Below are 27,322 nucleotides of genomic sequence, written 5' to 3' on the forward strand. Positions count from 1 at the left end.
ATGAAGCGTTTTTGACGCTGTTTGCGTGGTCCCATAATGAAATCACGCAAGTCAGCACCATCAGTAAGTAAAGTTAGGTGTTGCTTAATTTCTGCCAGTGTGGATGTTTGTAGCCATTGAAGGCAGAGCTTGCCCACACTGTACATGGTAATTATCCCTGGGTGTTGTCTTTGGGAATATCTAGGGTCTGGCATGGTCAATTTGAACCCCTGGATTTTGTTCAGGAATCTGTCTTGACAGTTATTAGTATCTGTGGGCCAGATCAACCACTTTTTCCAATCTGGATGTGTTCTGTTTTGGCCTAATATATGGTTTACGTCTATCTCCTCATCTGTCGAGCTATTACTGTTTATCGTTGGCTTTGGAATAGACGGTTTGTTTAAATCTTTGATTTTGGCTAGGCCAAGACAGGTAGTTTGTTGAATAGTGTCATTCAAAAATATCATTTGTTCTGGGATCATGCAGGCTCTAAACACTGATTCTATACCTTGTACTTGCCATTCCTTTGTACCCCAAACACTTTTTACTTCAACATTTTTGTCCCAGTATTCAAAACCAAACGTACTCATTTGTTCAAAAAACGAGTCTGAATATATCAATTTAGTGTTTGTAAGCATGGTTTTTGTACCTGTCTTGTTTGATAATTTGAAATAAAACGTTTCTGCATTACTTGTGTTGAACCCTGAAAAATATGAATATTTGTCATAAAAGGTTCTTGAGCTACCTTTTGGAGGGGTTGCACAGTGTTCCCATTGATTATAATTTAGAACATTTCTAGGTTGTGCAGATTTTTGCAGATAATGATTACTATAGTGATTATAGCAGAACATTTTATCATAATTAGATGAACCCTGCAAATAATCATGTTTTGTAAATTTAGCAGACATCACTAGGTCAGACATCATATTATTAATGCTTTCCACATCCCAATCATCAGCAACTGAGCTTGGTTTTACAAAGTCACTCAATGAGATCTTGATTTGGTGTGGATATTTCAGGATTTCAACCGGACCATAGATTTCATAATCAGTATTGTCCCATGCTACCCCACCGGGTATAGGATTGGCTGTGAAGTTGACTGAAGAAAGTTATCTTTTCTCGACGTGTGAAGACGTGTGTGGTTTGAGGACCAAGTTGATTTTCTGGCTTGCTGTGTCCATTTTAGCATATTTTCCCTCAATGAAGTGTCCCAATCATAGTATCATGATGAGCCAAAGTATGAGGATAAGTGCACCTAAGGCCACCCAGAATTCAATCCATGGAGAAATCAGATAGGTTTCTTTCAGTTGTTGAAAAAGTTCCTTAGCTTTGTCTTTAAAGGTTTTTGTTGATGTTTGTTCCTTTGATTCACTCAGGTTTTCGGATGAATCGCTGAAGTTGATGAAGTAACCGGATGCCGTTCTGTCTATTGTTCCAATAGTTTCAGGATTGATATTTGCTTTATCCGTGTGTTTTGTTGCAGCAGCATAGTCATTTATTACTTCATTGTAGATTGGTGTGTCTCTGCTAAATGTTTTTATTTGGGTTTGTAGAGGTTTAAGTTCCATAGCATTGTTGCATAGACCTTGTTGTTGTTCTTTTGGCATTTCAAACATGAGTAGCCTCTTAGATTGAACCTCTGTATTTGTAGCAAACCTTGGTGTTCTACTACTTATCGGGAGTCCACTTGGCCTACTGTTTGTTATCGGCCACATGATTGTGGTTTAACCAGGTCGATGGATACAACTCGGTTCTCCTTTTTACCAGCAAGGGGCGGTAGTACTACTGATCTTGTCCCGTTGATAGACAAGACAGGAACTGCTTTTCTGTAAGAAGGCCCAAATTCCTTCTTTACCGCGATCTTTTCTCTGACTAGATCCCCGACTTTTGGAATCCAGACAGGTCTTGCTGGGACAGGCGGTTTTTCTTCAGTGGTCGTTGGCTGTTGTTTCAACGTTATGTTGCTCAGGTCTTTCCTTGTTTCGTTTAAGTCCTGTAAAATAGCCAAACGATCTTTGATATCAAAGCTTTTTTCTTTAACCACTGAAGTCTGACTGTCAAGATCTAAGACCATCATTCTAGTTCCAAACAATAGTTCGTACGGACTGAATCCCCTCAGAGAATTTCTTGGCAGGTTATTTAGACTACGTTGGACACTTATTAGATGTTTGACCCACCCAGCTCCCGAACCTAATACCTTCGCTGTTATAGATTGCTTTATGCCTTTGGTTTTTTCTTTACACCATCCCGTTCCCTCAGGTAGGAAGTGAGAAGAGTCCCGCTATGCTATGCTCATTTGGCAATGTTTTTCATACGCTTTAGGGCAAGAAGAAAAAACATTCAGCCAAACGTAGTATGCTTCTAGCGTATATGCCATTATAGACTCGCAAATCTTTTTCTAACAGTCCAGACGTCAGCCGAGTGCTGGGGTCTACATCACAAGTGGAAACTAGTCTTTATATGTTAATTGGACGCTTTAGTTTTTATTGTTGATCAATTCTGGAGTGAAACGCCATGCTAATATACCGTTTCTCTCGCCACTGCGATCTCTATTGCAGTCTAGGCAGTTCTTTACAAAGATGTGATGATGCAGGCTCATACCTGGCCACCAGTACACTGATTGTAATTCTTCCAGAGAATCTTTTTGTTTAAGGTGTCTGAGACCCTTACCCATATGTGCGTCTTCTATTAACAAACCTCTCCTGTCCATGTTTGGAATCACTCTGTCCCCCACTCCAGGGATTCGAGCAAAAGGAACGGAGTTTGCATCGATTATGTATGTATAATTGAGTGGATAGTTGATCGGTAGTGCTGAGCAGTCGCCTTTTGATGACGTTTTCACCGCCAGCATAGTTTCACCGTCAATGTGTTTTACTGTACGCTTTTTCTTGACTACGGAAGCCGATTCAGTTGCTGCCGTTGTGGCTTTCTCAGCCAATGAATTCCCTCCAACGTGAACGCCATCCCGCTGATGACTCACTGAATGTATCACGTGAGTTTTTGGTAGTTCTTTTTGTAAAAGAGCTACTTGTTGCCAAAGTACTTTTTGCTTTATTGTTGCACCTGTGTCATCTTTGTAACCGTTTTGAATCCATTTCTGTAAATCGTTATTGTATGATTTGACGCAGTAATACGAATCGCACACAATAAGTGTCGGGAATTCGCGATCGGCATTATCTAGCGCCATTTTTAACGCTATTATTTCAGTTTGTTGTTCTGAATTATTTTCCACTGAGTGTGTATTTGTAAGTAGAGGTCTTAATTTACCTCCGCGCCACACTTCTTTTACAATTTCGCATGTGGCCTTGTAAGCCAGCTCTCCCCAAACTGAGGGTTGAGCATGCCCGTCTGTATGTATTACACAGGCGTACTGTCGTAAAGGCAGAATGTCGATTGGCAAAGGGTATTTTATTTCATATTCTAGATATTTTAATTCCTTTAATTCTGGATCAAAGCAGTATTTTACTTTGTCCGTTGCAATTGAATTCACCCATTGTATCCATTCTGGATTCAACGCTGTTTTTGGTAAATTACATGGGGTTGTTAATGCCTCAAAGGCTGACTCCGCTGTTCTGACTGTGATATGTCTACCGTCGGCGTTGTCTTTTTCTCTTGCTATAGCCGTTTGAACTGCATGAACAATGTTGTCTTTAATACTGAACTTCTTTTCAGCTTCTGTATACAAGTGTGATTTGGATGCAATTGGTACCTTTTCTCCCTCATTAGAGGTCAGGTATGTGAATCCGCATCTTCCTGGGATGACTCGAATCACAAGATTGCGTGAGTTATCACGTGTTTCTAATTTTGTTTTAATTAGCATGTCTGTTTGTAAAGATCTCAAAATTTCTGTGTGTTTTTGAGTCCAATTGATTCTTTTAAAATCTGGTTTTATTAGATCATAAAGGGGTTTGATCCTTTCTGCGTAATTTGCAATGTATGTTCTTCCGAAATTTAGGAAGCCTAGAATTGATTGTAAGTTTTTTAGTGTTCTAGGAGCTTGGAGTACTGCACATTTCTCTAGGAAATTGTCAGCCAGGCTTTTGCCTTCACTTGATAATTCATATCCTAAAAACAGGACTGTTAGATGGGCAATTCTTGATTTTTTAAAGTTGAATTTGTAACCCTCTGCTGCGAACCCAAGTATTATGGTGTTCACTCTCTTCAAGTGAGTATCCAAGTCATCATCTGTTAGGTAAATGTCATCGACATATGATAATGCCTCGTCATCGTATGTTTGTAGTAATTCTGTTACTCTCTTTGAGAATAATCCTGGGCTATTCTTGTGCCCCTGGGGTGGCTATTCTTGTGCCCCTGGGGTAAACGGCAGAAACTTTTTTGGGAGCCATTTACCGAGAACGCAGTCAAATATCTGCTTTCTGGTGCTATATTTTGACAAAAGAATCCATTAGAGATGTCTAATGTTGTTTTGTATTTTTTGCGTACTATGTTATTCATTAGTGCAGCACTATGTGAGTTTTGCACTGCAAAAGTTTTGCAACATGAGTTAAGGTGTCTGTAATCCAAAACTAGACGATATGAGTTGTCTGGTTTGGAGACAGGAAACAAAGGATTGTTCATTTGTGAGGTGCAAGTTTCAATCACCCCCTGGTATTCAAGTTGATCTAGGATCTCTTTTACCTGTTTTTTAGCTTCTTGCTTAATTGGGTACTGCCTCTGTGCAGTAGGTTGTGATTTTAACTGGATTTTGTGAGGAGGAGAGTCCTCATCCCATCCTACATGATTTTTATATAAAGCAGGAGCTTGAGCTACTGCCCACTTTCTAGCAAGTGTATATTTTTTATGAATTGGAATGTGATTTGAGAAGGCAGGCATAATTATTTCTTCGCCATGAGGGCACTCTCTGACGAACTCGGGTGGCCAGTCTTTTTCAGCTAGAAGGATGTCAAAGCCCTGGGAGAGATTATCCCAAAATAGTCCCCTTATTTTTCTAGTCTTATCCCCCTCTATACGCAATGTAATTTCATATATTTTGTGAGGTTTGCTAACTCTGGTGTCGGCAGTTTCCACTTGAATATATTCATTCGTGTCCACTGTCTCCAGATGATTCATAAGGGCTTTGCGAGCTATGCTCACTTCTGCTGCGCTGTCTAGCATTGTCTGAGCCCATTCTCCGTTTTTCAGCTGTGTCCTCAGTATTCTCGGCATCTTTGATTACTTTAATACTGGCTACCTTCTTTTTTGGAAATTGTAACTTCTTATTCGGATGAGCAGGTTCCTTGTTTTTGGACTTGACGTGCTCTTCCCTGTGTTCTGATCGTCCTCTTCTTTCCGATTTCTGCGAGGAAGTCTGAAAAGATTGAGAGGGACGTGTATCATTATCTTGATATCTATCAGGTTTCTTTATATTATCCCTATTTCTAAGGTTGTATTTTTTCCCAGAGGGCTCACTTTGGGGAGACCTGCGTCCTTGGTTCGGAGATCTTTCTCTCCGCCGAGGAGACCTTCCTCTGGACTGGAATCTTTTTTCTTTAGGATTGGATTGTTTGTTTCTATCCCAGCTCTTTTTTTGAGTGTTTAAATTATTTTTAATAAATATCTTTTCAGGACTTTCAATCAGTTGAGGTTTTACCGGTATTCCACCCAGACTATCTCTTCCTAGTTCTTCATAGGATTTCTCTATGATTCTGGCAATTTCAGTTGGTTGGTCTGCTATATCTGTCTCTTTTAACCTTTGGCGGATCGCCACGTTTGCTGCTTCTCCCTTTATGTTGGCTAATAATATTGCAGAGACCTGCTTGAAATCTTTCAGTAGTTTCATACCCAGAGTTAAAGCAGGTTCTGGACCATATTCATCTTGAATTTGTTTTAGCACATCTGGTATTACTGACATGGATGGTACACCATGTGTTTTTGTGTATATGGAAGCAAAGAAAAGTGGAGAAGTGTGGCTCACTGGTTAGAGGCGGCAGACCCGTAAGCAGAGAACGGCCCGGGACCAGGGTTCGATTCCCGACGCGGCAGGGTCGTGGACCAGGGTCAGCGGACTCGATAATTCTCGCCTCGGTGCCTACTCTAGTCAGAAACCACACTCGGCAACTCTGGGCATCAGCTTGCCTCATCTTCACAACGGCCCCCCCAGACCGCCGGGGATGCTTGGTCGCACCTTAGAGATACCCATCAGGGACCATCTCTCAGGGTGAGCCAGGACGGGTTCCCCAGCGGTCGAAGCGTGGAGATACTCCTCCGGGAGTCGATTCCTAGCGCTATATAAACCCACAATTAAATTAAATTAAATTAAATTAAAGACTGTACCCCAGGTGTCACAGTCATCCATGTGTGGTGCGATTCCCATTGGAAGACAGATAGTCAGAATCCTGTGTTTTTCTACCAGGGTGGTGTCTGGAAACACCGCCTCTATTTGAGTGATTTTTTGTGCTAGCCAGAAAGGTATTTGTTCCCGTTTTGCGGGTACTTTACCCAGACAGGACTGTATGTTCTGTGGTGTAATTTTATTTGTGTTACCCTGATGAGGGGTCAGCTGTGGAATTTTATTTGCTGGTTGGATTGTTGAAGTCCGCATTACATATTGGACTAATTGTCTATGTATTTTGATTAGTTGTTTTAGCTGTGCTAAAAGATCTGGTGCAGACATTTCTTCAATGTCTGGATGTGGTGTATATCCGGCTAGGACCGGCCACGTTGCTCCTGGTCTACCTAGTGGACCGAGCCTGGTGATGTGATTATTATGTTTTAGGGCGTCATTAAACAAGAGCAGGTGCTCTTGGAATTTGAGTGGTACTTCCACCTCCTCGAAAGGAGTGTAGGTATCCGGTGGTTCCTCTATTTTATAATAGTGGAACTCTTTTGTTACAGCGTTTGCTGCTGGAAAGTTTATCCATGAATAGAATACCTCTGTCTGCCGATATTCGTGTGCCTCATTTACGAATATGACTGTACCACCTCTCGATGTCAGTCCATTTTCTATAAGTTTTAACGTTATAGATTTTCTTATGTTGACCGGGATGAGTTTTGCCTCCGGGTCATTTTGCAGCAGAGTATTGTCTGCTACTAGGAGTTCAGCTGCTATTCTAACTGTCTCCCTTTCTTCATCACTGTCTATCATTTTACCGACAGGAAGGTTATTCTGTTTGTTCGCAGATCAGGTTTCTATGGAAACAAAGATTAGATGCATAATATTTTGGAACAGTGTATCCTTCAACGTTGAATAAACCAAGAACCATACATAGGAGTCTCCTCCTGCGAGGTTTGGCGGATATGACCTTTTACCCACTCCAGACGTCTTTGGAGTATTATGGGAAAAAAGGGGTTCTGTGTGAAAAAGCACGACTGAGTTACTCTAATGTCTTGCGTTAGTTTTATCGCCTATCCAAACGTTGGGCGCCATGTAGTGTAGTTCCTATTATCCCAATAGGCTCTGCGCATTGGAATAATATCTTCAATAGTATAGATCTAGGGCAGAGGTTAACTAGGTCTTCTACTGACGATATTAGACTTAAAGTTTTTGGTTTTGCCAGCTAGCTCAGAGTTCACTAGAAACTTTCTCGAATAGACAAGGAGGAGTTTAACTTCCCTGGATAGACAAGAAGGGATTTAGTTTCTGACAACCATAGAACATGACAACTTTGCTCTCCCCCAATCAAGAGTGTATCTCTAGAGTCGTGTGAAAACAAAAGACAACTTATTTTACTCAGTCAGTACGTGCATTCTTAGTTTCACCAGTTTGTAGAGAAAAGGAAGAGACGGGCGTGTTCAATAAAAGATGTTATTTATTGATCAGTCTCTTTTCTCGTACAAGAGAAATGAATCGATATTATTGCGATACTTATGGTTAAGTAAAGTGCATACAATAAAAGCAGAAGTATAAAATAATACTGCAGAAGCATTGATATGGTTTCTAAGCCATATGATAGTTAAAATTGATAAAATAGATACATACATATATACATTTGACTAACCGTACTCAACTGGTGCTTCTAACCACGCCTACCCCAGTGTACCTGACCTAAGCCTAATACGTGGGCGGGAGTAGATAAGTAGCAGTTTAAGTTAAGTTTGCTTTGCCAAGTGACTGACTCAAGAATTCTCTGCAAGGGGTTGTTCAGTTCTGTACCTGAGATCTAGAATGGTTGAAGGCTGGTATCTCTCGTCTCTGGTCTTGATATTCCAGCTGCCTGCGAGGGCTGCTTGGAAGCGCCGGAGCTGGATTTCTCGGCAGGAGAAAAGCAGCGTCTCGTTCTCAGCGCGTCAGGAAGGCGGGGCAGCGCGTGTGGGCTTCGCTCTCTGCTGGGCTCCTCAGCGCGTCTCGCTGCTCCGATTTCATCACCACCGCGTGTGTTTGCTTAAGGCAATGTCGGTAATATTTATACCTGTAAGGTGTCGAGATTGACGTAAGGATGGACATGGATACGTCAATAAGGTTGTCATACGAACGGGCTTGTTCGCACATTCTTTTGCTGAAGTTCTCGGTGAAATCAAAACAATGGCCGCAGGGATTTTCCCAGGTTGTCATAGGTTTGATTTGTTTTGAGAACTCCGTATGCCTTATCAGGGGCTGGAGGAATAGTGCTTGTCTAATTAGATGGCATGCGTTATTACCTAATCAGATAACACGTTTCTGTGCCGTGGTGTGGCTTAATCAGATAACGGTTTTGCACCGTGGGTCGGCTGCTAGTTAAGTATTAACCAGAACAGGGCCGGGAATAGGGGAATCGATACAGAACCTATAGGAATACATCACAGTATTTTTTACCATACTCTACAACACTTTACACAACACCCTCTACACTACTACAATATATTCTACACCACTACACAACACTATAAAACTATATACTCTACAACACTACACAACATTTTAATAATATAATCCACTCTACAGCACTTTACTCCCATCCACAACACTTCACAAAACTTTAACCTACTTCATAACACTACTCTTCACTCCTATCCACATCACTAAACTCCATCATACGGCAGGACCAATTGGCATTTGTCAATGCTTGCTTTTCAAAATTCTGATGGAGGGAGGGAGGGTGTTATTGAGAATGCTGCAGGAAGGCAATACGATTTCAGGTATTTGTGAGCTTTTATTGTACGAAATGCAGTGGTATAATAGACCATATTTCCCTGGAAACCATGAAATAAAGACATTACATGGTTCTCTGTGAAATTTGTATTATATCATCATAATGACAGCAATTCAAATCACTCAGCAGAGCATTATCATTGTCATAGCTGCTAGGAGAATGCAACATGGAAGACCTAATTAAGAGGCAAGGTTATCTACTTTATGAAGCCAAATGCTATTTATATGACACATTCTCTGGCACTAATATTTTGATCCATTTGAAACTGTAAACAACTTGATTGTTGAAGTCTGCAAATTATGCAAATTATATGACAAATGCACTAAATTCATAATTATGTAGTATTGCAGAATCACATAAACCATTTACCCTCACCGCTGCCTATTGTTTTATTCACAATATATTCAAGAAAGGTAAACAAAACCTAAGTATTCCAATTCCAGTCATGGTTCATTGAAGAAAACAGTCTTTTCAAGCTAACTACCCCAAAATAAACATGTACCATAAACAATGTGTAACAGGTAAAATGTGTGATATTTTCCAATATTTCCACCTCTGGGGATCCAGTTACTTTTGCAAACTACTTATCCTTGTGATTTAAGTCACCAGTACACCTCAATGGCAATATTGAACCATATCAAGTAGTTACTCCTCTCTCTCACTTCTTTTTTTAGAAAGTATTGTGAGCATTCTTCAAACGGCACCAAAGTTACCAGCAAAAAAAAAACGCTCTTCCAATGGACCTTCTGACTCCCATATTAAAACTACTCAACAGCGACTGGCACTGTGTATAAAATAAAAAATATATATATGTATGTATATATATATATATTTATAGATACATATATATATATATCCACGCTCCAAACTGCACCACGGCTTCCACACCCATGAGCAGGTACTCGGTCACACGAAGGCACACGTGCATAATATTCAGTGCTTCTTTGTATACACAGAACGGCACTCACAGGAGAGGTATAATCCTTTTATTTAGGACTCAGTGCACACAGACACGTTTTGGCAATGTGCCTCTATTAATGTAATTGATAAAGGTGTATTGCAGAAACGCGTCTGTGTGCACAAGAGTCCTAAATAAAAGGATTATCTTCTCCCATGAGAGCCGATCTGTTTATACGAAGGAGCAGTATATATATATATGCGGTACGTAACGTCCTCAGCAGTACAACAGTACAGCAAACAACCAATGGAGGTAAAGACGAGACGAGACCCAACTCGTGGTGTTTAGAGTTTTATTGCGCCCAACACCAGTCTGCCACGACGCGTTTCGGCTCCCAAAAGCCTTGATCACATGACGCAGTCATGGGGCCTGGCCACCATTTTTAAAGTGCAAAGTGCGTGATAGACATGAAAAACATACTATATGCCTGAATGCATTATGGTTCTAACACATTTTGCAATTACAACCAACATAAAAGATCTGCCAGTAAAATAAAGATTGGAATTCAAATTAGCCGTATGAATACATTATATCAAGTTGATTAACACTGATCCTGATACCAAAAAACTGTTTGTGCACCAGGTTTGAGAACACATAAGTAAAACCCCCCAATTTCTTAACAATTTATATACATATGTTCATTATTCATATTTAACTCATTTTGCAAATATGATTGTAGCATTTGCCAAATTCAAGCATATGTTAGAATTGTCAACCATGTGTTTGATTAAAACAACAATAAAACAATTTTAAGACATATGTAAAAAATATATAAAATATGATTTTAAAATGAGTTCATAATGATTAAGACAGGTATAAATATATAGTTGATAATACCCATGTGGGCAATGCAATTACTTGTGCAAAAATCGCTAGTAGTTCAGTGCATGTTGGTTAAATGTGCATCATCACGCAGTAAAGTCTTAAAGTGCTACCAATGTGAATAAAAAAGACAGTGCCCAAAGATAAAAAGGTGATAAAATCTCAGAATGATCTACATAATGGTATGTGTGGAGGATATGGGAATTACATTAAAAAGATAGTTGCTGAATAAGATGGTAATTAGTTAATGCAGAATTGGTTCAAGGTGGAAAAACTCATATTGTGACATGGTTATAGATAGGTATGGCAATCTTCACTCTTGTTGAGCCCGTTAGGCATCTTGCTGTCCAGCAAGATGATATAACGGGTCTCAAGTTTACGAAGAAGCCCTTCCCTGTCACCTCCCCTGCGTTGGGGCGGGACCCAATCTATGACAAAATAGGTAAAGCCTTGAGGGTTCTTGTTGTGTACCGTTTCAAAATGCCTGGCCACGGGATATGTGGGGTCTGCGTTGGTGAGGGCCCTAAGGTGTTGCAAGATTCTTTTATGGACCTGGGGCCTTGTGCTACCCACATATCTAAGCCCGCAAGGACATTGCAAGACGTAAACAGCAAATTCTGTTTTGCAATTGAGTTTCTCTCCTATTTTTATTGGGACAGGAGAGAAGGGTATTGTATATTCAGATCTGCTGATACCATTTTTGCAGGCCTTGCAGGTTGCGCATTTCAAAAACCCTTTGCTCCCTGCTAGCCACGTGCCTGTGGCTACCTCGGGGCTTCTAGAGACCAAACTATTCTCCATGGATCTCGCTTTTCTGTAGGTGATATTGGGCCTAATAGTTACCAAGTTGCCAATAACCGGGTCACTTCTAATGAAGAACCAATTATTCTTCACTATGTTACGGATAGTCTTGTGTTGGTTGCTGAAAGTCATGATAAGTCTTGTTTCGTTGCTAGCCTCAATACGAAACACCTTGTCCTTGGCCTCAATGGGAAGTAACATTCGCTGTCTGTCAAAAGAGTTAGCCCTCTTTTGTGCAGAGTCAATGGTATGCAGATCATAGCCTCTAGGCAGAAATCTAGATCTGCACTCTTCTTGTGCATTGAGGCAATCAAAATCATTACTACAGATACGTCTGATACGGAGCATCTCCCCGTAGGGGATGCTCTTTATCAGATGGGGTGGATGGTGACTGTGAGCATGTAGTATGGTGTTACCTGCTGTCGGTTTTCTGTGGAGTTTGGTATGTAGCTTACCCTGATCTATATAAATCTCCACATCAAGAAACACAATCGATTTAGGACTTACAGTACTGGTAAAGTGCAAGTTCCGGGTATTGGAATTCAAAAGATCAATGAATGCCGCGACATCAACCTCAGAACCATCCCAGATCATACAAAGTTCATCAATATATCTCCACCAGCCTTTGACCTTGGAGTTCATAGTAGCTGCAAAGTTGACCATGAGGACCTGCTCCTCCCAGAAGCCCATATGGAGGCAGGCATAACTGGGGGAGAAGCAGGCCCCCATTGCCACGCCTCTAGTTTGCAGAAAATGTTGATTAGAAAATAGAAAAACATTGTTCTCTAAGAAGGCTAGGATCATTTCCACCAACATATTAGAATGTTCTGTACAATCACCAGTTCTTTTAGCAAGGTAATGTTTAACCGCCTTTATCCCATCCCTATGGTGGATACTTGTGTAGAGGGATATATATATATATATATATATATATATATATATACATATATATATATATATATATATATATATATATATACCAAAAACAAACAGAGTTACCCATTTGGAAGAGCCATCACGCAGGTAAGTGTTGCCATAGAATTGTATTGAGGGCTGCTCAATTGCAAGTTGAACTTAACACACAGCTTCGTTTCAGCAAGCCTGACGCGTTTCGTGCGCTCTGCACTTTATCAAAGGCTGTCATGAAGTTGAGATCCGCTAGAGCAGTGTACTTCAATAATTAATGGAAATCCAACCCCAGTGGGCGTTGCCGCTTCGCACGGCATCCTGGACTCCGAAGTCCCACACAATGTTGCTTCAGTGAGCCTGTTTGCAGAAATCACTTTCTTATCAAAATATCATTCACAGTGGATTGCTGGGTCAGGTCCACTCGCAAAAGCCGCAGATCAAAGCCTTCAAATCTGGCTCCTGCGCCCGTGTCACGCTCACCATTTGGCGTCGCTGGGTCCATTTTACAAGGAAGGGCTTCTTCCACGCACTTTACTGAAGGAAACAAACTTGGACCCGCTGAACCCTGACAGCTACAGACCTATTACAAATGGACCTTTCCTGGGCAAACTGATAGGAAGAGCAGCGTTCGCCTAGCTGTCACAATTCATTGAAGAGAATGACATACTTTCAGACATCCAAACAGGATTCCATCCGGGAAGAGGCACTGAATCTGCCCTCCTTGTCATCTGGGATGACCTGAAGAATACAGTTGACCGCAACGGGGCCTATACTTCTCTCAATATATCTTCTAGCCCAACCTTCTGACTCATCTCAAACTTCTTTCTACTACTCTTTCCAATGCACTACTCTATCTCTCATTCTATGCATTTATCAATATAACCTCTACATCCACTCTCTCATTTATCCCAAATCCTATACCACTACTATGATCCCCAAAATAACCCTTTCTAGACTCTCTTGTACTCTACCCCTCCTTGCATCATCTGACACCTCCTTTACTATACCAATCCCCCAGAACAAACCTTTCTAAACTCTTTCCTTTGACTACTCCCCTCCAAAACTCATTTTTACTCATCCAAAAGCCTTCTCCTACTGCTAAGACCTAAACAAAAAAAATCCTTCACTCTTTTATCCCTCCACTATCCTTTTCATTTTCAATCAAAATTAACAGACTAACATGTTTACTTCTCAAATTCTATATTCAACTACACTAATTCACTACTAATCATTTATGGGTTCCAGAGTAGCATGCTACTCGCCAATAAAGCGTCTCAACACCCCATCAGGGTTACAAGCGCTATATAAATGCAAACCTTTTCCCTTTTTAACCCCTCCCCAACCCTTCTCAATCCAAATAACTAACATATCCACCACTAAAATAACTTTCATGTTTCACCATACTAATTCAACACTAATACGTATGGGTTCCATAGTTGCATGCTACTTGTGCTTCAAAACCCCATCAAAGCGATACAAAAGGGGATGATGGACGGAGCGTTTGAGCAAATCAAACACTCACCCCCAGTCAACTGATCTGGGTTTAATCCATCACCATTCTTTAGCTCACTCGGCCACCCCAGTTCAGACATGGCTATATGCAAATCAGTCTGACCCTGTGCCTCATGGGAACAGTCCAGCCCGAACTGCCAAGCCATGTCTTCCCTGGACCGGAAACAAGCATCCTGGGACCGGTTTCGGATTCATAATCCTCATCAGCCAGGCTATCTTGAATCCAGTGGCCAAGTGAGCAAGGGACTCACGTCTGAGCATACCCTGCCACACTTAGGGCGAACAAAGCGATACAAAAGGGGATGATGGACGGAGCGTTTGAGCAAATCAAACACTCACCCCCAGTCAACTGATCTGGGTTTAATCCATCACCATTCTTTAGCTCACTCGGCCACCCCAGTTCAGACATGGCTATATGCAAATCAGTCTGACCCTGTGCCTCATGGGAACAGTCCAGCCCGAACTGCCAAGCCATGTCTTCCCTGGACCGGAAACAAGCATCCTGGGACCGGTTTCGGATTCATAATCCTCATCAGCCAGGCTATCTTGAATCCAGTGGCCAAGTGAGCAAGGGACTCACGTCTGAGCATACCCTGCCACACTTAGGGCGAACAAAGCGATACAAAAGGGGATGATGGACGGAGCGTTTGAGCAAATCAAACACTCACCCCCAGTCAACTGATCTGGGTTTAATCCATCACCATTCTTTAGCTCACTCGGCCACCCCAGTTCAGACATGGCTATATGCAAATCAGTCTGACCCTGTGCCTCATGGGAACAGTCCAGCCCGAACTGCCAAGCCATGTCTTCCCTGGACCGGAAACAAGCATCCTGGGACCGGTTTCGGATTCATAATCCTCATCAGCCAGGCTATCTTGAATCCAGTGGCCAAGTGAGCAAGGGACTCACGTCTGAGCATACCCTGCCACACTTAGGGCGAACAAAGCGATACAAAAGGGGATGATGGACGGAGCGTTTGAGCACATCAAACACTCACCCCCAGTCAACTGATCTGGGTTTAATCCATCACCATTCTTTAGCTCACTCGGCCACCCCAGTTCAGACATGGCTATATGCAAATCAGTCTGACCCTGTGCCTCATGGGAACAGTCCAGCCCGAACTGCCAAGCCATGTCTTCCCTGGACCGGAAACAAGCATCCTGGGACCGGTTTCGGATTCATAATCCTCATCAGCCAGGCTATCTTGAATCCAGTGGCCAAGTGAGCAAGGGACTCACGTCTGAGCATACCCTGCCACACTTAGGGTGAACAAAGCGATACAAAAGGGGATGATGGACGGAGCGTTTGAGCAAATCAGACACTCACCCCCAGTCAACTGATCTGGGTTTAATCCATCACCATTCTTTAGCTCACTCGGCCACCCCAGTTCAGACATGGCTATATGCAAATCAGTCTGACCCTGTGCCTCATGGGAGCAGTCCAGCCCGAACTGCCAAGCCATGTCTTCCCTGGACCGGAAACAAGCATCCTGGGACCGGTTTCGGATTCATAATCCTCATCAGCCAGGCTATCTTGAATCCAGTGGCCAAGTGAGCAAAGGACTCACGTCTGAGCATACCCTGCCACATTTAGGGCGAACAAAGCGATACAAAAGGGGATGATGGACGGAGCGTTTGAGCAAATCAAACACTCACCCCCAGTCAACTGATCTGGGTTTAATCCATCACCATTCTTTAGCTCACTCGGCCACCCCAGTTCAGACATGGCTATATGCAAATCAGTCTGACCCTGTGCCTCATGGGAACAGTCCAGCCCGAACTGCCAAGCCATGTCTTCCCTGGACCGGAAACAAGCATCCTGGGACCGGTTTCGGATTCATAATCCTCATCAGCCAGGCTATCTTGAATCCAGTGGCCAAGTGAGCAAGGGACTCACGTCTGAGCATACCCTGCCACACTTAGGGCGAACAAAGCGATACAAAAGGGGATGATGGACGGAGCGTTTGAGCAAATCAAACACTCACCCCCAGTCAACTGATCTGGGTTTAATCCATCACCATTCTTTAGCTCACTCGGCCACCCCAGTTCAGACATGGCTATATGCAAATCAGTCTGACCCTGTGCCTCATGGGACAGTCCAGCCCGAACTGCCAAGCCATGTCTTCCCTGGACCGGAAACAAGCATCCTGGGACCGGTTTCGGATTCATAATCCTCATCAGCCAGGCTATCTTGAATCCAGTGGCCAAGTGAGCAAGGAACTCACGTCTGAGCATACCCTGCCACACTTAGGGCGAACAAAGCGATACAAAAGGGGATGATGGACGGAGCGTTTGAGCAAATCAAACACTCACCCCCAGTCAACTGATCTGGGTTTAATCCATCACCATTCTTTAGCTCACTCGGCCACCCCAGTTCAGACATGGCTATATGCAAATCAGTCTGACCCTGTGCCTCATGGGAACAGTCCAGCCCGAACTGCCAAGCCATGTCTTCCCTGGACCGGAAACAAGCATCCTGGGACCGGTTTCGGATTCATAATCCTCATCAGCCAGGCTATCTTGAATCCAGTGGCCAAGTGAGCAAGGGACTCACGTCTGAGCATACCCTGCCACACTTAGGGCGAACAAAGCGATACAAAAGGGGATGATGGATGGAGCGTTTGAGCAAATCAAACACTCACCCCCAGTCAACTGATCTGGGTTTAATCCATCACCATTCTTTAGCTCACTCGGCCACCCCAGTTCAGACATGGCTATATGCAAATCAGTCTGACCCTGTGCCTCATGGGAACAGTCCAGCCCGAACTGCCAAGCCATGTCTTCCCTGGACCGGAAACAAGCATCCTGGGACCGGTTTCGGATTCATAATCCTCATCAGCCAGGCTATCTTGAATCCAGTGGCCAAGTGAGCAAGGGACTCACGTCTGAGCATACCCTGCCACACTTAGGGCGAACAAAGCGATACAAAAGGGGATGATGGACGGAGCGTTTGAGCAAATCAAACACTCACCCCCAGTCAACTGATCTGGGTTTAATCCATCACCATTCTTTAGCGCACTCGGCCACCCCAGTTCAGACATGGCTATATGCAAATCAGTCTGACCCTGTGCCTCATGGGAACAGTCCAGCCCGAACTGCCAAGCCATGTCTTCCCTGGACCGGAAACAAGCATCCTGGGACCGGTTTTGGATTCATAATCCTCATCAGCCAGGCTATCTTGAATCCAGTGGCCAGACATGGCTTGGTAGTTCGGACTGGACTGGACTGTTCCCATGAGGCACAGGGGCAGAGCTGATTTGCACATAGCCAGTGTTTAACCCAGGGTGGTGTGGAGTGCAAAAAAACGATGGATTTAGGCCCAGATCCTTGTACTGGGGTGAATGTATGACATTGTTCTACATTCTGTCCATTAACTGTGTTTTTTTTCAAAACCCCATCAGGCATAGCAAGCGCCTTATAAACACAAACCTCTTTCCCTCTTCTATCCCACCACCTACCCTTCTCTACCCAAATAACCGAATAACATATCCACTACTCAAATTACTTCATATTTTACTATACTAATTTTCAACAATAATCATTTATGGGTTCCGGAATGGCGTGCTACTCGCTAGAAAAGCGCTTCGACACCCATCAGGGGTAACAAGTGCTATATGAATGCAAACCTTTCTTCACCTTTAATCCCTCTGCTATCCATCTCACTCCAAGTAACTGACTAATATCCACCACTGAAATTACTTTCATATTTCACCATATTAATTCACCACTAATCCTTTATGGGCTTCCGGAGTAGCGCTATATAAAAACGAACATTTTTTCCTTCTCTATCCATCTGCTATCATTCCAAATCCAAATTACTGACTAACCTATCCACCACTTAAAATGTACTTACATGTTTCACTATACTAATTCAACAATAATCCTCTAAGGGTCCCGGTAGCGTGCTACTCGGCGAAAAAGCTCTTCGACGCCTCGTCAGGGGTAGTAAGCGCTATATAAATGCAATTACAATACAATACAGTGGTCATATCCATACATGCACTGCAGCCATTGATGTACTATGGTAGGGGCGTAGCAATCCTTCTTGCAACAGATGCAGGGCCCAGGGACGTCAAATGACACGTTAAGCTTTAATGTCTTTTATTGGCCTGCAGGGGTTGATGGGGTGGGGCACTGGTACAATTATCTTAGCTTGCATTAAATAAACATCATTTCACCTCTCACCAAATCATGCAATAGGTTTTTCTAACAAAATTTCGGAATATGGTCAGATGTGTGTGGGAAGTTGTAAGGCATTTTCTAGCATGATTCCTAAAATTGATATATTGTTACAAACGATTGCGTGTTACTATAGGGTCTATCCCTTTTCACGCAATATAATGTAAGTTAGTGAGAGTCAATTATTACTTAAATACATCATTACTTTGGGATAGTCGCATGTGCTTGGACAACCATTACATATCAGCTTATCTCAGGCTAAAACATTTTAGTTTTCTTGGCAAATTTCAGTCAATAATGTATAAAAATGCTTAGTCCACCCTTAGTTGTTAGAGGCCAATTCTAAATTTTACTCAGAGAATTAAAGCATTAGTTTAACTTGCTTAGGCAAAGAGGCAATGACCATCTAGCATGTGAGACCAATCAGGATGCTATAGCCTAATGTAATTTTGTTACAAAATTCCGTACAAATGAAGACCACAATTTAAAGTGACTTGTAATGACAAATACTTACTGTGACCCCATGCTTAGTAGTTGTTTCGCGGTAGGTAAAGTTGCACACAGCCCACGCCAGGTAATAGGTTGACATGAGAGGAGTCTGAGAAAAGTGATCCGTAACCCATCCACCTTCTTCAAAAACAGAGGTCTCCACGGGCATGTTGGACAATGATAAATAAGCCTCCTGGTGTTTGATGCTGATTTTGAAGGTGGCCTTGTAGATGGGCTCATCGAAACAAGGAAAGGCTTTTCTAGCGTGAGTAGGTGAAAACTGGGTAACTCCGATAGACCTGAAACATGACAGAAACAAATGACTGATTTAGTCGATAACATAAAATAGAGTTTTATTTGATGCGGTTTGGGAAACCACTAATATATTTCTGATTACGAATATGTGTGTACTTCCCCCAAGCAGTGCATGTCCCAACATGGCATACCCCCACTCCTGCAGGTTCTATTAGTTGTTAACTGCTCTCCTCCACAATTAGGAACTACAACCAAGGGCCAATCAGGAGCTAGAGTAATTGACAGGATTATTGCCGTGCATGTAATGATAAGAAGGCTATTAACACCCGCTCCCATCCTCCCAAGCAGGGTCTTCAACTAATCATCCATCTCAGGTACTAGAAGCTGCTGCAGCATCTTTCAACAGACACTGCCCCACTTAGACTCTGGGCTGGTCCTCTCCTCCTTTCCAAAAATAGAAAGGTAAGCCAAAATAACACAGAACAACAGAAAAAAACATGCCTGTTTCATTATTTGTTTCTATTTTTGCGAGGCTGTTAGGGCTTACATTTTCCTTTGAGAAAGAAGGGGGTGAGCTGGCCCAAAGAGAAAATAAGAGCAGCTCCTAGACTGAGGTCCCACTGGGAAAGGTACGCCAGAGGAGCAGGGAGCTGGCAGTCACGGAATGCTTCCATGGTATGTCTTCATTGGCAGCTGAAGCCTGCAAGGGGAGCCTTCTGATTGGCTGGCTAGCTTTCAGCGTTCTACTGTTGCTATTAATAAATATTGACTTGTTTCATATAGTGCTTCGCATGGCAAAGTTGCTGTTCTAAGCAGGTGTTACTATTTCCTACTTTGATTGTACTAAGTTTGCCTATCGGAGAATGCTTCAATGCTGAAATGGATTGGCTGGGATTAGAGTTTGTGAGTTGTAGGTCACACAGAGGCTAGGAGGGAGCAATTAAGCCAGTGAGCTACTTTGCCAGCATATTTAAAGTGATCCTCAAAGAATCTTAAAATATTCCTAATCCACTGCGACACGACGAAACACATTTCAGTGCAATATATTGCTCATCTCACTTATAGTCATTGCATCTGCCATAAAACTCTGAAAACATGATTTCAATATTAAAATCAATGGAGTTCAGATTCCAGCGCATGAGCTATATTGGCATGGTCTACAGCGCCTCTTGCACACTTTATTTCATTTTCTTGCTACTATACATTCTGATTCTCTTCCAACGTATTCTTCCTTCATTTAATCATTTGCCACCTGTTTTCTTCCTTTGTCTGCGCATCAACTTGCTCACTTGCTGTCCCTAGGCATCTTCTTGCTACTATACATTCTGATTCTCTTCCCACTTATTCTACCTTCTTTTAATCATTTGCCAACTGTTTTCTCCCTCTGTCTGCGCACCAACGTGCTCACTTCCTGCTCCAGCCTCTCAGATCGTACTCTCAATTGTTTGCCTTTCTGTTTTGTCACTCACCGTCTATCATTTTAATTAACTTAAACTGCATTTCGTTATTTATGACCGCTTTTAAGAAAATATAATTTTCGTGTCTAACAGCACAATTAGCATTGACAGCATTTCCACAAACTCATACACTTAAAATCTGTTGTCTAAAAACGTTATCCCTCTAACACGTGGCTTGCTTCTTTGATCACCCTGGAAACCGTAATTGATGTGCTGTAGTCTGTCATTCTAAGGATGAATTGCTCAGTGCACCTATATTGAAGAAAGTTTTTCGGAATTAGACAACTTTGGCATATCGTCACACCAATTTGTTAAACATTTTGTGAAATAGCTACGATTCAAACAGCATGCAAGCTTCCTTAACCCCCCTATTTTTTACTTTTTAGAAAAAAATATTAATTTCTTACAGGATCGCGAGGCTCTTTCTAGAGTTGACGAGGAAAGACAATGGCTGCGCCATTTTAGGGTCAGTCACATTAATAAGTCAAACTGCTAAGACCTCGATTGACAACATGGCAGCATGTACTATCCCACAGAAGGTAAAGATAAAAACACAAATCAACGTGAGGCATGGCAGGTATAAAGGATGCACTCAGTTAAAACACCTTACAGGCTAGAGAACTAAAAACATTCGAACATATTTAAAAATGAGAACATATGGACGAGTGAGAGATTGGCACCACTGTGGGGGAGGTGAATCAAAGTCAACATTAAAATTGAACAATTTTAAAACCTGCTTCAAAGTGAATGAGTGACGCCCAATTGGCCCAAGGGGTATGAAAAATTGCCCTAAGTGAACTCACTCCTGGGCTCTATGCATAACTACTTAATTAAATTGTATTCCATTGCACCAACTTGCCATGTCACTTCCAAGCATATAAATGAACTATCTCCAACCTGTCTCATATTTAACATTCCATCAGCAACATTCCCCATATGCTGCTTACACTTAGTTGCCTGTGCCCTCCTGTTAAATAACATTCATATAATACACTTTTGGTGATAAATGTTTACCAATATATAATCAATCTCTTTTCTCAAGAGCTACACTCTCTATTAAGCATATTCCTTTTCTTTTTCTCAGAAAGAACTTAAAACTAAGAATATCTACCAACCTCTGAAAGCTGAGCTGGCCTTGCTGGGATTTAAACTTGTAAACTGTAGTTGTCAGCAGGGAGCTCCACATCTGCCAAACTCAAAATGTCCCCCGTTAGTGTCAAGTGAACTCCATTTTAGCTGGCAAAACCATCCAGCAGGAACCCCTGCAATGCATCATAAGGTAGAACAAGCTATTGGCATAGTCAATACGTCCCGCCTCTATGAGAGCTGTGGTCTCTTCCAATGTCTCTAAGCCATGTTCTACAGCAGCGTGGTATAAAGTAGAGTGGCGTGGAGTGGCAGAGAGCGAGGTGGAGCAACTTGGAGTAGTGTGGTGTGGCATAAACTGGCATGGATTTGTGCAGAGTGGAGTTTTGTGGAGTGAGAAAGAGTGTAGTGTAGTAGAGTGGTGTAGAGTGGAGTGGCGTAGTATAGAGTGGCATAGAGTTGAGTGAGATACAGTAGAACAGAGTGTCGTAGAGTTGAGTGATGGAGATGTGGAATGTCATAGTGTGCCATAGGTAGGCACTGTGTGGAGTGGCACTGTGAAAAGTGGCGTAGAGTGGAGTTGTGTTGAGTGGAATGGCATAGAGTGGTGTGGCATAGAGTAGAACAAGTTGTGGGTGTAAGTAACTAATGTGCAGATAGAGACGGCAGTAATGGTGAAAACAACCACAAAGCCGAATGCCAGTGTTAATAGTAGGAAATCACATTGCACACCTGGGAAGAATACCAAAACACAAGGAAGAACACATGTACTTGGTCTATGCTCCAGGGAGAAGCTAACACAAGAAATGCAGGGTAGCCTGTGGGACCTAAGCAATCGAAACATTGCAAATGACAATGACAATGAAAACAACAAATTGTATGCTGTGGATTGGTTGTAAGGTCATTGAAAAATAAACTTTATGTCTAGCAGCAGAGTACATGCGATGTGTAGGCAAGGCTTAAAAATGGCCTCCATCAGCAAATCAGGGCAACTTCAAACTTGTACAGACTGCATGAAGCAATAATAATACACACATATTTCTGTTGCAGGAGCATGAACCTCCGCAAAGTCAAGAGCCACTCTTAGTGCCCTGGTGCCACGATAGGGGTGCATACGGCAAGTCACAGTGGGCACTGCTTGATGATTTTCTAGTATTTATTTATTTATTTATTTAGTTTAGTATAAAGGTTTTATATAGCGCTGGCTAGACCCAGAGGTATCAGAGTGCTTTACATGAGTATCATACCATAGTTTCAGGTTACATCGTTACAAAGGTTACACAGTTATTAGAGCATGGCAACATAGTACATGTAAGGTCGGAAAAAAAAGAAGGACATATACGTAAGGGAAAAAGCAGGCAAAGGGAGATATTCGAGGGAGGGGGGTAGGAGCAGGGGGAAATAGACAGAGAATGGAGGAAGGAAAGAGGAGGGAAGGGTGAGAGACAATGCATGGAAAGAGGAGGGGGAGGGTGATGGGGACACAAACTGGTAGACAAGTCAAAGCTGCGTCCAAAGTCCGGTAAGCTGTAATCCCAGGGGAAGTGATATAATTTCCCCATCTCTGTTGCGAGAGGCTCCCTACATGCAGTGGACTTTCTCCAAGGGGTCTCTGAGACTCCAAGGCCTACATACTGGATCCTTCCCCAAAAAGGGGAGAGTGAGTACTTTGGCAAGGGGTGCCATACCATACCTCAACTGTAAGTGGCTCCCTTGGCGCTGTGGACTCTCTCAGCGGGTTCCACCGCTTCACACCCCCTGCAGTTCTTTAGGATTATGCATTGCTAATGCAGCAGGATGCCAGTATCAGAAATGTAAAAATGTGCCCACTGTATCCAGTATTTGATATGGACATGGTTTGTGGCATGGATGCTTTTCTGTGACATTTCCACGTTTTCTGGCCAGGGTTATTACGTATGGCATTTCGCAGTTTATGGCTTAGGTGCTTATGTGTGACATTCCAGTGCTTTTTGGCCTGGGTGCTTTTGTGTGGTATCCCCATGTTTTCTGGCCTGGGTGCTTCTATGTGACATTTCCATATTTTCTGGCCTGGGGTCTTATGTGTGACATTTCCATGCTTTCTGGCCTGGATGCCTTTTTGTCACTTGTCCATACTTTCTGGCCAGCTATGTCCAGCCTCCATAAATGTCTGATTTGTAAAGTGGTCATCGAGTACATTCACATACATTAATCTTGTCACTCTTTCTAGTTTGAATGGGCCTTACAAACACATCAAACGTCCACCTTCTTCCCCAAATGTTATGACGTGAGGGTTATCAAGTTTAAACATCAATAGCTTTGACTGTGAATATTTCAACTACTGCAAGCCAGTGGCAGCATGACTGCAAATGAAAACCTTGTTATTCATAAACAGAGATACACAAACCTTTCCTCCCCCTCAGTCCCCGGGCCTGAGAAGAAACAAAATTCCTCTGCCACAGAACTGTTGTCTGCTTAATTGGGCTGATGCAAAGGCACAGTGGTCTCTCAATCACTGTGTGCAGAAGAATTCTCTTGATAAGTTAGAAGCCCTCCAGGACTTGTATGTTTATATATATCTCACTGATTATATGAGTGAGGCAAGTAGAAGTGCACCTGTGGGTTCTCTCCTTACAGAGTCTACAAAACTTATAAAAACATGAGCAGTTCACAAAAGCACATTATGCATTAACTCACTTTTTTTTAACCTTGCTTCTGTCTTTAAAAAAATGTATTTTTGCTCTCCCCAGTCCATAAGGGGGCCATGCTTTACCCTAGCATAAACATTGGCATCAAGGCATAGTACTACAAGTAGCCTGAAGCTGTTGGTATCCTCAGATATCCAGTGCCTTAGACACTGCTTAGACATCATCCAGACCTGGACGTTCAGAGCCTACCTGAAGCTCTAATGAGGTCAGAATTCCAGTTAGTTACCGAGAAAATAAATCAAGATACAGTACAAACCTGGTTCAGTGACATAAAACTTGACAGCTTCGAATACCACTTTAAATGAATACCAAATCACTTGGATTCACCCTGGACACCAACTTCACCCTCAAGGAACACATAGCCAAAAAAAAAACAAAGATGTCCTTGAACCAACTCTCCTTTCAGAACTGCTGTGAAAGCCCTCTTACTCATGTGGCTGGATGATGGAAAAGCACTATGTGATGACCACCCAGACTACTCACTGGTATCGCTTAGGGCCATCCTACATGCCACGGTACATCTCATTCATGGAATGTAGTAATATGATCACATCACCCCTATATTAATAGCACTCCATGGGCTCCCGTTGCTAGTCCCCACCATTTCCAAATCCAAATACATAATTTACAAAGCCATTAAGACCTGCAACCCGCTTATCTTGCAGACACGGCCACCATCTCTGATGGTTCTCTGCACACCAACAGCTAGGACACCATCAGACTGCAGATGATGGTGCCCTGCAGCTAGGACACCATCAGACTGCAGATAATGGTGCCCTGCAGCTAGGACACCATCAGACTGCAGATAATGGTGCCCTGCAGCTAGGACACCATCAGACTGCAGATGATGGTGCTCTGCAGATAGGACACCATCAGACTGCAAATGATGGTGCCCTGCAGCTAGGACACCATCAGACTGCAGATGATGGTGCCCTGCAGCTAGGACATCATCAGACTGCAGATGATGGTGGAGAAGTGTGGCTCAATGGTTAGAGCGGCAGACCCGGATGCAGAGGTCAGGCCCGGGACCAGGGTTCAATTCCTGCCTCGGCGGGTCTTGGGCTCAATTTCCTCGGACCCGATAATTCTCGCCTCGGTGCCTAATCTAATTATGGGTCCCACTCTGCAACTCTGGGCAATAGCTTGCCTAATCTCCACAATGGCCCCAACAGCGCTGGAATGCCTGGCTTCACCTTGGGGGTGCCCAGGAGTGGGCATTTCACAGGGAAAAGCCAGGAAAGGTTCCACAGCGGTATGCGTACAGCGCCAAGACACCTCAGGGTATAAGTGCGCTATACAAGTACGAATTAATTACTTCATTCATTCATGATGGTGTCCTGCAGATAAGACACCATCAGACTGCAGACTAAGAAGGAAAAACAAGTCAACAGGCCTTTTCTATCCATGCACCCATCTTAGGTGCCTCCTCTCATTTACTTAGGCGAGTACACCGGAGGGGGATCAGCCAAACTGGAAATTTTGTGAGCTCCAGCCAAGATATTTCTCCGGAGAAGTGCAGGGTTCCAGTTAAAAATTACTATGGGAAAAACCCAGGACTTCTCTTTATTTAACAGGTACCCATGTAATTAATAAAAAAGTATACAAGTCTGGATGTATCCTGAACACACAATGGTTTCAATAGCCAAAAAAGTTCTATTGCCTACATGTTTCAGCCAAAGACAGTCTCCCCATATGGCTGCTCGGCTTTCTTCAGGGCTAGACTCCCTGCCTACCTACACCTTACAGGCTTACCCTTAAGGACTGTAACTAACAAGGATGCATAGAGCTCTCTTACCTGTCACTGCAGCTTAACTGAACTCTATGGGCTTCCTGATCCAACCTCATCGACTAAAAGGGAGTTGGCATTCCCCAGTACTCACAATGTCATCAAGGGTACAATTCCCAACAGTGTGTGTGTAGTGTAATCTACTACGTTTTTGGTGTGCATTTGACAATGTTTGGGAGAGTTTGCAAAGGTCGAAATTCTTGCTCTCATTCTTTCCTGGTGTGAAATAGTGGTTTTCATTAGAAACACAGAACCAGAAAACATACATTCTTGCACGGGTATGATGCCAAAACCTGTTACAAAAGAAGTTTGTAGTAAATTCAGAAATATGAATGAAGATCTCATAACAAGTCACATCTGCATGATGCACAAACAGTTAAGTATATTGTGATGAACATTAAAAAATATAGGTAACTATAAAAGGAGCGGCCACATGAGGAATACTTAATAGGGCTATGTTTTTTGTAACAAAAACAAATTAAAGAAACTATTTTTTGTCAAACCTGTTTTGACACATTTTTCAACAAAACGGCAGGACTGTGTTTATTTTAAATTTATTATTGTTTTTTATTTACCCCCACCCCCATAGTCTCACTTGTTTTTTTCACTTCCACCTTTTTTTTAACAACTTTATTCAATGAGTTTTGACTGTACAGATCAACAAAGATAATAGCATATTGCATACATCTACAATAGAGAGGAGTATCAATAAGAGTCCATTGCCAACAGTAACAACATGCCCTGCTACAGGCTATCCACAGCAATAGGGGTGGGAATAAGAAGGGTAGCACCCCATCCAGCTGCTTCCGGAATAATGAGGGGGGGGGGCATGCTTGACAATCTTCTTGAATACATAATTACATGTCGAGAGTGAATAAGGCTCCGGCTGCGTCTGGTGCCCATGGCGTCTCATTGCCTGTATTTTCTGGAATATAGTTTCGCAATGTATCTCTAATGGCTGCTTTTATCTGTTGGGTCCATGAAAACTATTTCAGTTAGATGCCAAATGTTCCTTCTGGGGACGGGCGTCTGAGGCAACAAGTCAACAGAACCCTAACTGGTGAATGATCAGACACTACCCGAGTGCCAGTTAGAGAGTCAATCATAATCATGGAAAACATTCTATTAACAAGAAAATAGTCAATTCTTGAATAGGTTCTATTCGCCTTAGCCAAAAAGGTGTAGCTCCTGTCCCCTTCATGTTGGGCCCTCAAAATGTCAAGTAAATTCACATCTTTGGTACCATGATTCATAGAGCCCACTGTACTTGTCTGGATTAACACACTGAAGAGCAGTCAAAATTGGGGTGAAGAGTGGCAATCCCTGACCAGCAAG

General features: G+C 42.7%; 1 protein-coding gene across 1 annotated transcript in view; it reads right to left on the reverse strand.

Moving 5' to 3' along the window:
* Positions 1-27,322, reverse strand: part of TRHDE (thyrotropin releasing hormone degrading enzyme) — a 2,026,389-nt gene that overhangs the window by 1,646,509 nt on the left and 352,558 nt on the right. Inside the window, exon 2 of the mRNA XM_078678167.1 lies at positions 18,742-19,015. Coding sequence (XP_078534293.1) covers positions 18,742-19,015 — 274 coding nt within the window. The remainder of the gene's footprint in view (positions 1-18,741; positions 19,016-27,322) is intronic.

This window comes from Lissotriton helveticus, chromosome 1_1 (genome assembly GCF_964261635.1).
Source record: "Lissotriton helveticus chromosome 1_1, aLisHel1.1, whole genome shotgun sequence".
In the NCBI taxonomy this organism is placed as follows: domain Eukaryota; kingdom Metazoa; phylum Chordata; class Amphibia; order Caudata; family Salamandridae; genus Lissotriton; species Lissotriton helveticus.